Source organism: Vipera berus (assembly GCF_964194415.1).
Source record: "Vipera berus genome assembly, chromosome: 3".
NCBI classification, from domain to species: Eukaryota; Metazoa; Chordata; class Lepidosauria; order Squamata; family Viperidae; genus Vipera; species Vipera berus.
In genome coordinates this window covers 157,671,473-157,689,774 of record NC_138204.1, presented here as the reverse complement: position 1 = coordinate 157,689,774, position 18,302 = coordinate 157,671,473, and the positions used below count along the sequence as shown (strand labels likewise).

Here is an 18,302-nt window from a genome sequence, read left to right as displayed (position 1 = left end):
TCTCTCTCTGTGTGTGTGTGTGTGTTTCTTTAAAAATGTTTCTGTACTTTGTACAGCAAGCAAATCCATCTTTAAAGCAATTTAAAAGAACACTTTTAAACCCAAGCTCTCTTTCACAGAATGAAATTCTCAAATATCACCAATAATGGCTTTACAGTTTATGGGAGGTGACTTTTTCATTAGTGACTTGAAAAACTAACAAAAGTCAAAGAGATACCAGCAATAAATATTTCAAATGCCATTTCGTAGGATAAGATACATTTTTTTAACCTGGGGTTTTCCAGTTGTGTTGGACTTCAACGTATGACAATTTTTACACAGCTCAAACTGATAAGGAATCATAATTTAAAGGCTTTGGGAGTCAAATTTGGGGAAATTTGTACTATGAGGATAATATCCAGTTACATCAATATGCCAGACGCGCGATATTTGATGCTATTCTCTATTTTGAATAACCCATGCTATACGGATCTCAGTTGTTTTTTTCTTGTGCATTAGCCAGAATGACCAAATTTCGCCAAAAGCTCCTTCTCTATGAATTAAGCCCGCGAACTGAAAGCCGGAACTCTACTTCTGAATCTAATGCAATTTCGGCTCTATGGAAAATATCGCGCCTTGCATTTTGGGAATTGAAGTCCTTCATTTGTTTTCTTTGCAGATCAGTGAGCAGATCGTATATCCTGCAAACTACGGTTCCCACAATCGTTTGCAAACGTAAATGGTGCGGCGAGTGGCAAGTATCTGTGACATTAAAGGTCGTGGCCGCCTTTGCTTTGTTCGACTTCTTTCAACAAGTGAAAACTGCAAAGAAAAACATCGTAATGGGTCGTTCAACGGCTACGGGCACTTTGCACCGAGAGTAAACTGCAGAGCGATGCCTCCGGCTGCTTGCACAAGTCGCAAGGGGGCTGGAATTGATTCCTGGGTCTTACAGGTCTTATGATTTACAGCTAGTAAATAATAATGCTTTCCGCTTTTGTGCGAGGAATTTGCTGTAGTGATCAGCTACTGAGATCTGCGGTGAAGCAGGCGCTTGCACGGCACAGGACGGCATTTCTAAGCACTTGGGTATGGTCCAGAGTAGGGCAAGGGTTCAGCCATGACCATGTCTTGAGGCCTGAGATAGGCTACGATGGCGTAAAACGAAGTTTCTTTGTCCCTTCGAGTCCCCTGAGATCCGAAAAATCAGAGAACAGGAGCTCGCAGGTGCCGGTGCAAAGTAAAAAAGGAGACGTTTCACTGTCAGCTGCTCAAAAAGGTAAGGACGTTGCTTTCACTTATTACAACGCTCAGGACTTTAAAGCATTCCCTAAAATGGAGCCTCTTGCTATGGATAATGTTCTTTGGGTGGGTCTGGACGGTTTCAACGTTTGAAGGGTTAAAAAGTCGTTTGCTTCTTTGAAAAAACCCACTTTGGCCTAATATAGTCTTACAATCTCAGCCTGCAGGGCCAAATATGATAATTACAAGAGTGAACCTTAAGCAAATCTGGAAGGCATGTGGTTGCAGCAAAATGTGGAACGGGGATATCATAGCCAGCCAGATTTTGCAGAAATACAAATCTTAAGTGTTCTTAATTTTACTGGGATTTGTAGTTTAGCAATTGTGCTGTCTGGAACTTAGGTAAGTAACACTTCAAGGGCCAAAGGTGAAATACCTTGGCAGGCCTAAGATCTTTTTTCACTCCTAAGCTGAACGTTTGGCAGAAAATAAAATTTACTGTCTCCACTATCTGTCTATTCTATTTTAAGTCACCTTGGTTACCGTACCTGATTTACTATCAGAGCAATGGGAAGCAGCTTAACAGACTTTGATGTTGCTTTTGGACGGTGACAGAATTAGGAGAGACATAGTAGTTTATCCTAGTACAAAGGACAATTTAAAGTTAACTCATTTTTAGGCTAGGGACAAGCCTGTGTTCAGTTGGACTCGTTCTTTGTCATTCTCCAGTGGCACTTAAGGCATCTCTTCTGGTATTTCATCTGCCAGAGTTGTTGTAAAAACCAAACAACATTCCAGGTTCAGCACATAATTAGAGATTTCATAGAAACAATGCCATCTGACTGTTGTCTCATCCCAACTCAAGGCTAAGGCCTTAGTCAAACTGTCCCAGTTCCATTGATGTTTGGGGCAGAATGCTAATAGGTCTTGTCTTCTTAGTGGGGAGCGCAACAAACTTTAAAAAAAACAGCAAACTAAAAAAACAGACCATGAAAACTGGTGGTAATGTCCTCGACTACCACATGTTACAATTGCCCCAAGACAAAAAAACAGATCTAATGTTTCCCATGGACCCTCTATTACTTGGGTCAAGTCTGTGTGGCTATAGTAGCCATGAATTCCTGCACTGCCACAGTCTTTATGGCATCTGGGACAGTTTGAAGACACCAAGAACTTTTAACCTTGGCAACTCTGCTGCTAACACACTAGCAGAGTCCAGCATTTCAGACAAGAATGTCCTTGCCCAGCAGGCAGGCCGGTATAGCAGCACCAAATCCTGTATCAAGAGAATCTCACATCCAGTATCTGCAGAACAGAATGATGGTGAAAACCATTAAGGTTTCCCAGATAATAAGTGCCATCCAACCTCTTCTTCCCTGGGGTTGTGACTGTTGTCAGATTTGAAATCCAGATGGAAACATCTGGCATCTGGATCCACCTAGGCATCAGTAATGAGTTTCAAATCAAATGTCTTGTCTACAACCTTACATTCAACCTTACATTCAAAATAGTAACAACTAGAATCCAGGGCCATGTAGAATCCAGTGAGTTGGAATTGGAGTGATACTAATGATTCTTAGCAGAAGTAAAAGCTGTTTCTTCCTCCTAATTAAGCAGTTGTACTATGCTATTTATAATATATATGTTTTGCTATTTATAAAATACGTCACACCTTGACTATTCCAGTTTGATATTCATTGGATTTTATTCTGTTTTTATTGCTATCACATACTTTGTGTTCTTTTCTGGGCTATGACTGAAGTAACATATCTCTCTAAATATATAGAAAATTAAGAAACTTTTTGGTAGTCAGGTTTAGCTTCGTGTATTTATCTCTGAAAAGGTGAAGTGAAAAACACAACACAGTTGAAGCTTTTTTAACTAGTCAAAAACATGGGCCAAACCATGCCAAATTTTTAAAAAATATAGGAAAAGAATCATGGCAATAATGATTTACCTCTGCTGGTTTTAGAACTGCTGTTATCTTTGTTATGGAATAAATATTTTCTTGCCCATCTCATCTGTGCTATGAAGTCAGTAATTTTAAGGAAAGAGAGATGATATTGGCAGAGATTCAGCCAAAGCTAATCCAAAAGATTTTACTGCCCCTATTACTGGAACAGCAAAATCTTTTCTGTAAAACAAGTTAACCAAGTACAGTATCCACTAATCAAAACTAAACAACCGTAGAAAGTTCCTGATCAAAAATCCATCCAAATGGATATATTCTTAAAATTCTTGTGAACAGAAAGCACAAGTACATCTTCCTGTCCACTAATGCACTAGCAAGACTACATTAAAATCTTAAAGAAGACGGAGAATGAAACAGCTGTAGAACATTAGTACATGTGATAGAACTAACAATTTAAATGCTTTTCTCACTGTTCTCAAGACAAAAGCCATTAAACTGTTTTGATTCTCAGAGGAAGCTCTAAGAGGCATTAATTTTAGATCTTGTGCTTTTTTTATCTGGTATTTTACAGGTATTTTGTTTGTTGTAATCTTTTTTTCCTCTTTCAGTGAAAGAAGCAGGAAGAGATTTCACTTATTTGATAGTGGTGATTATCGGGATTGGTGTAACAGGTGATTAAAACAGGAAAAAATTCTAGTTTACAAAGTGCTTTAATATTGGCTTTTTAGAAGATTGATTGATTGATTGGCATCTGATTTTCTTCTCCTTCAGGTGGGTTATTCTATGTGATTTTTAGGGAATTATTCTCTTCTTCCAGTCCCAGTAAGATCTACGGTGATGCCTTGGAGAAATGCAGAGCTCACCCTGAGGTTTGTGTCCAAATTTCAATGAAAAAGATGTTGATTGTAGAAAAAACTACTCTTAATTTTTAAAAAACATTTTCTTTAATTGATCCTCAGAATCAATGGAACTTGGTTTGCTCATTATGAAGTGAAAGATAGTTTTCTTAAATATTGCTGATTCTCAACATATGAAAGTAGGATTGGCCATTCTTCTTCTGCCATACCAGGGACATTATATCATAGCATTTTCACAACGTGTCAGTTATACATAATCTATTTACAGTAAAATAGGCCACAGGTGATAGAGTATTTGTGCCAACTGCTCCACTGTGTTCTTTTTTTTTCTTTTCTTTTTTCTTTTTTTTTTTTTGGTGAATTGACATTTTCAATATTCTTCATAAATTCCAGCATGGCTATTCTATCATTCAACATCAAACACAAGGAAACCCAAATTTCATGTTAAAAAATTACAGAGGGAAGACCACAGAAATTATTTAAATGCAGTGGCAGGTAATATTAGACTAGCTGATCCAACACATGAAGCTTTTTCCCCAAAGAAGCATGCCTCGTTTTACTAAAATTTTGAAATCAGCATAGTAAAAAAAATGTAAATTATGTCTCATGGGAGATTATATACCATTAGTAGTTATTCTGATGAAGCTACTCACTAGTCCTAGATAGAAAATGGATCACTAAACACATTGTTTTGTTGTAACTAATTAGGTAATAGGAGTTTTTGGTGAACCCATAAAAGGCTATGGTGAAGCTACACGCCGTGGGAGAAGACAATTAGTCAGGTATCTGTAATGGAGCCCTTAACATTTGTATTAAATGTTATTTTCTGGTTGTTACTGTCTTTGTTACTGTTTCTACATTATTCAGCTTGATTCTTCTTGTATTTAATTTAAAAAGTAGTAATTTAGCCTAACCTAAATTTGCCTCTAACGAATGAAATAGCAGTTAAGAACAATCAAAGCTTTGGATTGTTTCTTAGCAAATATACAAGCATTTGTTTAGTATTAATTGTTGCCCGTGTCCGTTGATGCTGATATACCTCTTATATATTGTTATGGTACAGGTAGTCCTGAACTTAACAATCACAATTGAGCCCAAAATGTATGTCACTAAGTGAGAAATTTGTTAAATGAATTTTGCCCCATTTTGCAACTTTCCTTGCCACATTTGTTAAAGGAATCACGGCAGTTGTTAAATTAGTTAACACGGTTGTTAACTGAATCTGGCTTCTTCCATTGACTTTGCTTGTCAGAAGGTCGCAAAAGGTTATCACATAGCCCCCGGGGCACTGCAACCCTCATAAACATGAATCAGTTTTTAAGCATCCTATTGTAAATCACGTGACCATGTGGATGCTGCAACAGTCGTGAATGTAAAAAATTTTTGTCAGTGCCGTTGTAACTTCAAATGGTCACTAAGTGAACTGCTATAAATCAGGGATGACCTGTGTTGGTGGGAGAGTCAGTCCTTGTAGAATTGCAAGGGAAGTAGCAAATAGATCATTACAGTTTTAAAAAATGCAATATAATGAAGTGCTTACAAAACTGCAAATGGAATTCTCATAAATACAGTCTACCATATCCAAGATTCATTCTTTCAGATTCTAAATTTACAGTTCAGAATCAAATCAGAGCACCTTTGTTTGTCTTTACCAAGAAAACACCATATGAAGCAAGATGGATTATAGTTTGGCAAGCTTGATATCAGAGATACAATCAAAGCTGTACAAATATCTTAGAGAAAAGACAATGTGAAAGGACATAGACCACCTGTTCCATTGCTGAAGCTCACACAAACTAGTACAAAAGGATATGAAATGTGCCCATCTATAGGGCAAAAGAAAGAATATTAATCAGGCCAAACAAAACACCCAATATTATTTCAGCATGAAATAGTGAGTAGTTTAGAGGTAGGAATATGTTCTATCTTGGGAAATACTTCATAGAAACAACTGGGAAGTAGTTGAATAAATAATTGATAAAGTCTTTCTGTGGAAACATGTCCCATGTTTGTTTAATAAATCCTTTAGTTATTCTGTACCTGAACAATGAAAGATTCAGAGGAAAGGCTATGAAAAGTTCTCCATTGTCATTCTCTATTATTATCATGAGTTCAAGTCCTGCCTTAGTCATGAAAGCCAGCTGGGTGACTTTAGGTCAGTCACATTCTCTCTCAGCCCAACCCCTCCCCCCCACAGGATTGTTGCTGTGGGAAAAATAGGAGGAGGAAGAAGTATTGTGTTTGTTCCCCATCTTGAGGTGCATATTGCCACATTAAGGGCATATCTTCACCAGTAGCTGGAATTCAGAACTGAAAAGTCAGATTTCTTTTCCCAGTGTAAAAATCTGGTTTTGTTTTTCTTCCCTTTAAGGATATTGTTTTCAATAATGCAATTTTTGCCTTAAAGAAGTGGTTTAGAATGTAAATTATGTACATAGGATTTATATAATGATTGGGTAAACAATTTTCTAGGTATCTTAAATCTTAAACTTGTGTCACACATTGAAAGACAGCTCCAGGTTTATGAGATTCCAACAGCAGAATCAAACATGTTATGGCTGAAGGGCAATGAGTGTCATTTTCAGTGTGAAGGCATGGCAGGACTATTTGTCAGCTTACTTAAATTAAGGCATAAAGATGCCATATACAACTATCTAGTACATCTTGTAATATTGTAACTGTAAATTCAGGAATGTACTGTATATGGATCCTTCATCTCTGTGCCATAGTGATAGATGTTATTAGACAATAAGATAATATTTACTGTAGAAAATATTGTATACTATCCATTTTATGTTGTATTCTTTAGCTTCTGACTTTAGTCTGGCATGCGCTTGATTCAGTTCATTTCCCCTAAATATCCTTGATGAAATTTGCTTCTGATTAAACTGGATAGAATTAGACATAAATAGACATAAATTAGACATAAATTATCAAAATATTCTGTCTGATTGTGTTGGCACATTTGGAACTATGAGCCTAAGTAGGATAGGTATAAAAAGATTTAATTACATTCTGAAAGGAAGATGATGTTTACTGTGGCACAGATCCAAAGTACACATAATAAATGGATGGTTCTAATCAAATAAAATCTAGGAAATTGGTATGTTTCAATAAATAGTTCAAAATTTTACTATCCTGTCTTCACACTACATCAAAGCACATTGACATCTCGTTGTAGTAGTATTGCTTACTACCTACATTTCAAGGATTTTGTTTTCTGTGTACCAAACTTTTGTTAATTAACTGTTTGCCATGGGCTGCACCATACATTTAAGATTTGAAGTCACAATTGCTTTATCCAAAAACTGCAGATGTACGATTTGAAGAATTGTTTTCTTACGTTGAAAAATATTTCGTTTGTGATTTTCATCAGCCATATTGAATTTGTAAAAGATGGATTGAAATACATGCGTCTAAAATTCTACATTGAGGGATCTGAAAAAGGAAAACAAGGAACTGTTCATCTTGAAGTCAAAGAGGTACAAAAACTCCAATAAAATATAGACCATAATTTAATACAGAGGTGGAAAAGCTCCAGCTTGTAGAAGTGTAAGTGGCAGTCTCAGGCTCTTCCTCATAGTTACATACCATATAAGCTGGAACATGATTGGATCATGTATTAGAGTAGGTTTATCTGTAAAGGAGAAGACAGAGAATATGAGAACTGCTTCTTTTTAAAAATGCACTACGAATAACCAGGATTTTAGGCTTTCAGCCCCGGAAATCCCACACCTCCGATGATCTGACCTTTGTGACATGTAAGGATTCAGCCTTTAGGTCAGATTTATTTCCACATCTCTGATTTAATACTGAAATTATCCACATCTCTTTCTTCATTTTAACAGAAATTACCCTTCTTTTTTTTAACAGAATCCTGAAAGTGGAAAATATGAATATCGTTATATTTTTGTGGATATTGATAGCTACCCTAGAAGAACAATAATTATTGAAGACAATAGATAGTGGAATGATTGAAAAAGTCTTTAATTGCTGGGATACTTGTTGATAGTATGCAATGAACAACGAAATAATAAACATGGAAAAGGTAACAAGTCATGTTGCATCCTTACAGACTGTCCACATAACTCAAGAGGAACCAGTGGAACTATAAATAATGAAGTTGCATAAATATTGGAAATAGAGAATTATGAAAATAATAGAAATGCAAATAATTTGATATTTTTATACAAAATTAGCAGGAAGTTCTCAGTGCAGCAAATGTGTGATTCATCAAAGATTGTAAATGAGTGAATTAGTTTTTATGTACATGCATGCATCCAACAAGTAAACTTCTAAATTTTTGGAATGAATATTTCTGTTTCAACTTGGATTTCATATCAATATTATAATAAATAAGACCTAAAATATATAAAATAGTGTTCTTTTTAATAGAGTTTGTATTTTGCCCCTCAAACATTAATTTAGAATGTTAAGTAGCAAAATATATTATAATACAATCTCGGCTGAATAATTTCTGATTTGATTTTGTTTCTTGGGAGGACTTAAATTGAAATTAGCATACTATTCAATTTTTTGCATATATAAGAAAAGCAGCCAGTTATGAATGGTGCCTTTTTAAATTGCATCCATGGCCATAGTCTTTCATTTGTTGAATCTTTGTCAGGAACATGAATGATCCTATAAAATAAGCTATCATACAACAGTTCAATATTTATCTAGACAACAGTATTTACCCTATCTAACATGATAGAGTTGATTAGTAACTATAAAGATAGCTTGGATCAGTGATGTTGGCAGATAGGTAGCACTAAGAGAATAGCATTCTACTATGACATTACTCATTCCAACCTTGGTTAGGTTGTAATAATGTCTCTTATATTCTAAGCAATTCCAAGAGCAGAGGAATGTTTAGCAACTATCAAACAATTCTATATAGTACTTAGTATACTTGTTTGACTTCATTGAAGGTAAAGAATGGTTCCATCTGGTGGTTTTAAAGGAAATTGCACCAATTCTAACATCCTTTTCCATAGTTCATTTACATGTAGATCTTCATATGCAGTTAATGTATGCCTCAAAGTCATACCATTGTTAGACTATTCAGAAAATGTTTGAATGTTCAGAAAATATGAAAGGGAAGGAGAGAGGAAGGAAGGCTTGTACTTTTAAATTAGATAATTAGAAACTTAGCACCTAACTTGTTTTTTTATTATTTTGTTTGCAGGGCGGGATATAAATGGAATTAAAATAAATAAAAATAAATAAATATGGCACTCTTATGGCCTGTGTTTCTCCCCCTCTCCCTCCCCAGTCTCAGGGTAGCTTGCTAGCTGCAAAGACAGTTTAACAAAACACAGTTGAGCAGTGTCAAGTCTCAGCAATTGCTTTTTTAGGCTGCAGTATGCCTGTTGCCTTCACTTACAGGAATAAAGAATGTAATTCCACATGTTGAAATTTGATAAGAGGCACAATTTGGACTATACAATAAATTGCTAATTTTCAGGTAATATATATAACTGTAGGAAAAAAACATTTTTTAAAAAAAACTACTCTACAAAATAAAATAGCAACGCAGATTGTAATTTTGCCCACTGGCCACTTTGCAAAGAATAACTCTAACACTAAATTTAGCCATCCACGAAGAAGATTATAAACAAGTAAGCTGAAAATGTATTCACAGATTGCCAAGACTGGCCGTTGTGAACAGAGCTGCACATGGAACAGTGGAAACTTGTCTAGTAGAGAATAGATCAGTTTGCAGAAACAATCTTTCTCCTAAGCTGGAGGTTTCTTTTGTGTTAAGTCATTTTTTTCTTTTACACCTTTTCTTCCTTTGTCTCTTGTAAAACCACCTAGATTGGAAAAAGAGTCACTGATGCTTTTTGGATAAGGAGACATTTTCAGAAAGAGGCTCACACTAAAGACCGCTGCCTCAAAACTTCCAGCATTTTGTTTCATATTAAACTTTATAAAATATGCTGTCTGGCATTGTTTTGGGATTTTTACTTCCTCGTATACAACTGTATAGCAAGATGGAAGCCATTTTGGACTGAAACATAATGCCAAGTTATAAAAACAGCACCATTTCAAGGGATTGGAACAAATGTAGCTTTATTCATCCATAAAGTGAGAAAATCTGCCATTTCAGCAGGTATTCCTAATTCTACTAACATATGATGTAGTATAATTGCAAAATATGATTTCATTACTAAATTGGTTGCCAAGAAACACATCACAATAGAATTAATTAGTTAGATTTTATTGGCATCCATTTTTCTCTCACACATACATACACATAGGCACATACCTTTCTGCAGTTTTGAAACGCACCAGCTGTGCTTTATTGTAAAAGACTGCACAATTCTCAAAACTAATTGGAAGAGTAACGGACATCAGTAACTCAACTACACAGTTGAAAGTGGCTAATGTATTTGTATCCATTGAACAAATCCATTGGCTAATGCAATTGTATTTTTTAAAAAGAGTGTTAGAAGACATAGCATTTACCTAACACTGAAGAAACAAAATATTCAGCTCCACTAACATTTTGTTATCAAGGGGACTTTCAAAAAGCACTTTGATGTCACCACCATTTCTATTTCCTTATCTTTCCAAAGTGATCTCTGAACATTTCATTTCTGACAACTCATAGTGGAAGGCTTTGATTGCAGATCAGCCCTTGTCAGATGATGATGATGATGATGTTATCCATTCATTTGTGTCCAACTCTTGGTGATTCTATGGGCCAAGTCTCTCCGCATCTTCCGATCTCACTAATTCTTTGAATTTTTCTGCGCTCTGGCTGGTGTCAGCTTCCCAGAGGAGGAGGATACTAAACTATGGAGGAGATGTGAAGCTGTCCAGCAAGCATTCTTCTTTAGACGGTTGAAATTCTGGAACCAGGTGGAGAGGCAAGACAAGAATTTCTTCCAAGGGGAAATAGATCACCCCCAACTTTGCCCAGGTCGGATGTTTCCAGCTGAAACCCATTTTTAGGGCAGTTTCTCTTTAACCGTTGCTGAGCCAAAAAGTAAAAAAGTCAGCTCAGCTTTGAAAAGAGAAGTGTTTAACATTTCAACAGAACTGAGACAAAGGTGTGAATGGTGCAGACTTCATGTGGAACTGCAGTGATGGGTTGTATCATCCAGCACTGTATTATATTTGCAATGGCCAGTGCAACAAGTAACATGAAGATAGTTGCCACTAAGGCCAAAGTATTCTGCTAGAATAGGGAGCGGCCACTTTTCATGTTTACTTTTGTTGTGATTATATTGTGGGTCAAGGGATGGAAGGTTATATTTTTGCCTCTGACTACATGAAATACTGGCTAAGCAATGTATTTTTTACACTAAGCTACAGTAAAGTTAGTATTTAAAGATAGGAATTGTTTATCAGATTTATATAGCTGCCCATCTCACAGAGTGCAGGTCTAGGTAGCATACAGTTAAAAAATATTTAAAAACATTCCACAATTCTGATTTAGATTACTGTGTGGTTGGGAACACTAAAAGCTGATTTCTTCAGACAAATGCTTTGCAAAATTGCAGCCAGAAGCCATACAATAAATATTTTCATGCTCTTGAGAATTCTCACTGGAGTAATATCTTTTTCTAAGATCGCAGCTTTGGCATCTTTTGAGTTTCTTATATATTTATTTAAAAGGTAACACCAATTTCAAAACCTATATTTATGCTAACTACTAGGTTTGTTCTGTACCTGTGAAACAATAGATATTTGAAAATACATGTGAAAGACTTCATAAACAAAGCTCTTTAATTTCAGTGATTCTAATATGCTTCCAGACTGAAAGCTAGATTGACAGCACTATCAAAGGGCAGTTATCCCTGCTGACACTCTGGAGCAGACTCCTAGGGAGAAAATGTGGCAAGAACAATTTACTGGGCATGCAACCTTCCCCGCTGGCTTCCCCATTGGCTTTGTTTGTGGGTAGCCAACAGGGAAGTAATAACCTGATGACATCCTAATCATGTTCTGGGCACCCAAGCAACCCTATCAAGGGCACATGACTGCAGGCACATTGCAATGGCTGGAACTTTGAGGACAGATTGGATATCCACTACTTCACCACTGCCATAATTTTGAGTGGTCGCTGAACAAATAGATTACAATTTCCTATACTATACATGGAGACAAAAGAAGGTTGTATACAGATAGCCCTCAACATATGGCCACAATTGAGCCCAAAATATCCACTAAGCAAGGTAGTTGTTAAGTGAATTTTGCCCCATTGGATGATCTTTCTTGCCACAGTTGTTAAGTGAATCACTGCAGTTGCTAAGTTAGTAACACAGTCATTAAGTGAACCCGGCTTCACCATTGTCCTTGCTGGTCGGAAGGTGGCAACAAAAAGGTGATCACAGGCCAATACAACTCTCCTAAATATATGCCAGTTGTCAAGCATCCAAATATTTGTCATGTATCCATGGGGATGCCACAATAATCATGAATGTGAAAAATGATCATGTCATTTTTTTCAGTACTGCTGTAATGTAAGTCCTGCTTCAGCTAGCACTCCCAAGAAATCAGAACGCCTGAAACTGGCATTGTTTCAAAAGGAATTTTTATTGAGAAATAGTGATAGCAGAATAGTAAGGCAAGGTCTAAATAATTCTCACGCAAAACATTACTTTAAAACTCCTTTCAAACCCCTCCCCAGTGCCCAACGGTCCAGTATGATTTCGGCCAATCCACAGGTGTGAAGTTGTTATGGGAACCAGTGATAAAGCTACAGTTCCCAGGCATTTCGTTTCCATCCCCCTCTCTTCCCAGCAAAGACAGATTGCCCCAGGCACATTCCTCCTCCCTTTCACACACAGAGATGCATCAAAGGTGAAAAGAACAAAGTAAAGGAAATACATCCCAAAGCCCACAGAGCTTTCCCCCTCCCCAAAGAGCGAAATCTCCCCCCTCCCAACAGAATGGCAGTACCCGAAAACGAAATGTAATAGTTTGAGGGTCTGACATGTAACTTCATATGTTCACTAAATGAATAGTTGTAAGTTGAGGACTACCCGTACATAGATTAGAAAGAAATGTGGGGACAAATATAGTCATAGCACAGAGATAAGGTATGCCAATTAGAACATGAGAAATTAGGCCATTCCTTATTGGAAAAGTAAAACTTGAAAATTCCAGAACTAGAGCTCTGGGGACTAGTAACCATAAGATGGCTTTGCACCTTTTGCAAGTGGCCAGTCAAATGCTTTTGCTTTCTTGCTAAATAAAACTCTTGATTTCTGAATTATGGTATCTGGCTTTTTGACTCTAAGTGAGGAAAAAACAAAAGGGAAGAAATTCTCCTAACAGTCTTTTAAAACACTTTTTTAAATTGTGCTCTATTCTTTTTAACATCCAGAGTCAATCGGCTATCCGGTGGCCTCTAAATCAATAAATAAATTCACTGCATTGTTTTCAATAAATAAATTCGCTGCATTTCTGAATTTGTTGTTTGATACATTGTATACCATCCAAATCTTAATTGATTGGCATGGAACACAAATAAAATAAAGTGTTGGAAACATTCAATTACAACTGCACTTGAACTCCATCCAGACTGCAGCTTTCCCATCAATGAGAGTTGCGTGTCGCGCCCCGCGGGCTCGACGCCCAGCGGCGCCACGGGCGCGACACCCACCAGCGCCGGTTGTCTCTGTTCCTCTTCCTCCTGCCCGGTCCGGGAGAGTGCCTGGCGGCCTGGAACGGGAGAGCGCCCGACAGCTGCGTCGACGGCCTCCTCCCTCTGCCGACCAACAGCTGCGACGACGGCCTCCTCCTTCTGCCGCCCAACAGCTGCGACGACGGCCGAGCCGGTTGAAGCCGCCCGACAGCTGCACGACGCCCGAGCCGGTGGAAGCCCCGATAGTGCGCACGCGCGTCGTGCGACCCGGCCCCGCCCTGCCGGCTACGGTGGCCTCACAGGACCATGGGGCCAAACCAAATGGTGACTCGGCCCTTGCGGCGCTGGCGGGCGGGGCCTTCGGCAGCGGAGCCCGTCTACGACAGGAAAGGACTGGGGGCTTGCCAGTCTTGCAAGGGGGGGCCGGGCAGCAGGGCAGCAGTGTGTTCGCGACAGGAGGGAAGGTGCCGGGTTCAGGGACGGGGGTGGGGGTGGTGACTAGCGGCGATGGGGCAAGCGTTCGCGGGGAGACTCACCTGGGAGGTAGAGGGTGCCGAGTGGCAGGGCGTGTCACAAAGGGAGGTGTTTGGGAGAAACGGGGGTTAAGTAGGGAATGGGCGGAAGTGGGTGCGGTTGGGTGGGGCGTGGGTGTATACATGCAATGTGTATTTAACAGCGTTGGATGCGGGTAGCAGCCAACGCTGGCTTTGTTCCGTTTGAAGATCGTTTGCTTTTGCTTATTAAACCACTTTGGAAACTCAGCTTTCGTCTCGGTTGCTTGAATCTCCTGCTCTCCGGACGAGGTTTGAGAGAAAGCCAGCGTTTCCCTCACCCTTTCATTTTTCCTTCCGAGCGACAAGTGGGTGAGTTGTATGGCGGAGGGATCGCAGGGGCCCGCCTCGGTGGCTGCTTCGGAGAAGGAGGTCGGGCCTGAGATGGGGGCCGGGGCTGGTGTAGCCTCCCCCAGGACAGTGGATGTGGGAGAGGCTGTGCTTCCGGCGGTTCGGCCTAGGCAGCGGCCATCATTGCTCGAGGATCGCTTGGTGGAGCCAAGGGAGGCAGGGGCCCAGAGCCACGGCAGAGGGAGGAGGCCGGGTCTTGCCCTGGGCCAAAGAGGATATGAGGAGGCTCACGAACCTCGGCTGAGGGGTCCATCATCAGTATGGAGGGAGCGCTGCCTAGTGGAGGACGAGGGGGAGGAGTGGAGTTATTCCACCACCCCTGGTAACCAGACTATGGACATTCTGCGAACCAGGTTCGGGGAGGCTGGTGGCCAGGAACCGAGCCAATGGTCCCCTGCCGGGGCTCCGCCTTTGGATGCGCCATCCCACCTGAACCAACCTGGTCTGGGCATGCCTCGTGAGGGCTCTGCTCCTGTAGGCCTCGGGCGAGGTGCTGCAGGGTTGTGGTCAGGGACGGACGACAGGCCCGGGCAGTCGACAACACGGCTAGTTGGAGCCTCTCCTGTGCTGGGCCCGCAAGTGGCTTCGTGGGGACCCGGAGTGGTATGGGGACCTCCACCTTTGTCAGTTACTTATGATGGCCACCCTGACCGCCTGGCAATGTTCCTGGGCCAGGTGATAGGACATATGGACCAGTATGCCCAGGCTTACGTGTCCCAGCGGGCTATGGTGGTGGCAGTAACAGCTTGCCTGCAAGGGGAGGCAGCGGCTTGGGCAGCCGATTTATACACTGACCACGCTCGGGAGCTCGGGGATGTTGGCCTGTTTTTGGAGTCGTTGCGGGCTCGTTTCGAGGACATTTCCCGGGTGCAGCGGGCCGAAGCCGACATCCTCTCTCTACGGCAGCGAGGCCGATCTGCGCTGGAGTACGTGAGGGAGTTCCGTAAGGTGGCCGGAAAGTTGCGTTCGTGGCCGGAGCGTCTTCTTGTCCACCATTTTAGGGCTGGCCTGGACGGGGCTCTCCGTCGAGCTTGTGTGGTCCGCGGCGTTCCAGCACGACTACAGGAGTGGTTCCGTGTGGCCGTGGAGCTGGATGTGGGTTTGCAGGACGTGCGAGGCCGGTTTGAACCTCCTTCTGGAAGCCGACGGCCGGCCGAGAAGACGAAAGTGGCAGAGCCATCCGTAGCAACGTCTACACGGCCTTCCTCCCAGCCAGCACGGGCTGCTCTGAGGTGTTTCAGATGTGACCAGCCAGGACACCGGGCAGTCGATTGCCCTCTGCCTCCTGCCCGGCCAGCCCCTGTTTCCCCAGCACGGGGGACCGGGACTCGGAGATCCATGGAGCGGACACGGGCCGCTCACCAACTAGGCGGAGATGTCTCCAGACCAGCTGCTCCTGTTCGGGTGGAGACGCCGGTAGATACACAGCCTCCTCCGTACGAGAGTCCAGAAGAACAGGATCTAGACGAAGATCCGATGGTAAGTGCTCCGGTTTGTCCCTTTGTATTCCCTGTGGTGCTGGTCAGTCCCCGCACCGGTCAGAGGACGGCATATAAAGCCCTCGTAGACTCAGGTAGCACACGGTGCCTAATGAGCCAAGCGGTGGTAGCAAGGCTGGGGGTCACGGTGAAGCGACTAGCTAGCCCGCTACGCTTTCAGCAGGTGGACGGGTCTCTCTTGGGGGGGGCACCTGTCACTCATGTCACTGAACCGATCCGATTGGAGATGGGCGATCACTGGGAGACTTTACGGTTTATAGTGGTGCCTTCTATGACCGAGGCGGTTATTTTGGGGCTCACATGGTTGGATCGGTGGGGTCCTACGATCTGGTGGGAGGGGGGTAGCCGCCATCTCCGGTTGGGGTTGGGCCCACAACCTCCGCGAGAGCACGCATTTTTGGGACCACTACACACGGGGGAACGGGAGAGGGTCTGTGCGGGTGGGTTAGCGAAAGAGGCTCAAGTACCCCGTGAATATTCCGACCTGTTGGACGTCTTCAATGAACGGGAGTGCGACACGCTACCACCTCATCGCTCCACGGACTGCGCCATTGAGCTGGAAAAGGGTGCTAGGTTACCAAAACCCCGGATGTACGCCATGTCCCCGAAAGAAATGCAGGAACTCCGGCGGTACATCGACAAGAACCTGGAGCGGGGATTCATCCAGCCCGCACGGTCTAGGATGGCGGCGCCCGTGCTGTTTCGTGAGAAAAAGGATGGTGGGCTTAGACTATGCGTGGACTATCGCGGTGTGAACGCGGTGTGCGTTGAGCACCTTTACCCGCTCCCATTAATGAAAGATCTGTTGGCCCATCTGGCTAAAGGACGGGTCTTTACCAAACTGGACCTCAGGGAGGCCTATTATCGTGTCCGAATCAAAGCAGGAGACGAATGGAAGACGGCGTTCAACTGTCCTCTGGGTAGTTTCCAGTTTAGGGTGATGCCGTTTGGGCTACAGGGTGCTCCCGCCGTCTTCATGCAATTGATTAACCAGGTATTGCATGAATTCTTATATCGTGGGGTCTTGGTTTACCTGGACGATATCCTGGTTTACACCGAGACGATGGAGGAGCACATCGCCTTGGTCAGGCGGGTATTAACGAAATTGCGGGACGCACGGCTCTTTGTGAAACTATCCAAGTGCGAGTTCCACCGGCAGCGACTTGATTATTTGGGGTACAGAATCTCTGCAGGGGGGGTAGAAATGGACCCAAAAAAGGTGGAGGCCATCCAGCAGTGGCAGGCCCCGCGGACACGGCGGCAGTTACAAGCGTTTCTAGGCTTCGCGAACTTTTATCGCCAATTCATACCCTGTTTTGCGGCCATAGCCCTGCCACTTACGGACCTTCTTCGCACACGACAACTAACCGTACGACCACGTCCTGGATTACGGGTGGGGTGGTCTGCAGAGTGCCAACGAGCTTTTGATACGTTAAAAGCTCTTTTTGCTAAAGAACCAATCTTACGACACCCAAACCCTGCCCTGCCTTTCGTGGTCCAAGCCGACGCAAGCGATGTAGCCCTCGGAGCCGTCCTTCTCCAACGAAACAATGACGGGGTGCTTCAACCATGCGCTTATGCGTCTAAAAAATTGTCTCCTGCAGAACGTGCCTGGGCAATATGGGAGAAAGAGGCTTTTGCGGTACGCTGGGCACTGGAACTGTGGCGACATCATTTGGAGGGGGCTGTCCACCCGTTTGAGGTGTGGACGGACCATAAGAATCTGATGGCATTGCAGACACCCCGACGGCTGTCCCCCAAGCATGTACGGTGGGCGCTGTATTTCCGTCGGTTCCGCTTCACATTGAAATATGTTCCGGGGGGGAAGAACTTCCTGGCGGACGCGTTGTCACGTATGCCACAGTTTGAGGGGAAGAGGGAGGACGTTGTACAAGCGCTTGTGCCTACCGGAGGTCCAGATCAGGAGGGGGACACCGCTCTAGCAACACAGGACGAGTTCTGTGAAGAGCTTCGGAAGGCCCTTCAAGGGGATACCTGGCTACAGGCCCACCCAGAACTCGTTGCCATGCGTGATGGCTTGGCCTGGCATGGGACCCGACTTTATGTACCAGCCCCTTTGAGGGAGCGAGTGCTGTATCGGTGCCACGACACCAAGCAAGCTGGACACTATGGGTTTCTGAAGACCCTGCATTTGGCACGTCGGCAATTTTGGTGGCCGCACATGGCAAAAACGGTGGAGGACTATGTACGGCAATGCCACATTTGTGCCACCACAAAACCTATGGTGGGAAAACCTTTGGGCCTCTTACAGAGGGTGGCTGATCCTACTCGTCCATGGCAGGATATAGC

The 18,302-nt window shown here is 42.5% G+C and overlaps 1 protein-coding gene across 1 annotated transcript; it reads left to right on the top strand.

Moving 5' to 3' along the window:
- The first annotated feature begins 730 nt into the window (after positions 1-730).
- Positions 731-8,574, top strand: TIMM21 (translocase of inner mitochondrial membrane 21). Its single transcript, XM_081325885.1, has 6 exons — positions 731-1,258; positions 3,742-3,804; positions 3,905-4,002; positions 4,699-4,772; positions 7,367-7,472; positions 7,864-8,574. Exons 1-6 carry the CDS (start codon positions 964-966, stop codon positions 7,954-7,956), a joined length of 729 nt encoding a protein of 242 aa, XP_081182011.1. The 5' UTR covers positions 731-963; the 3' UTR covers positions 7,957-8,574.
- Positions 8,575-18,302: the final 9,728 nt, after the last annotated feature.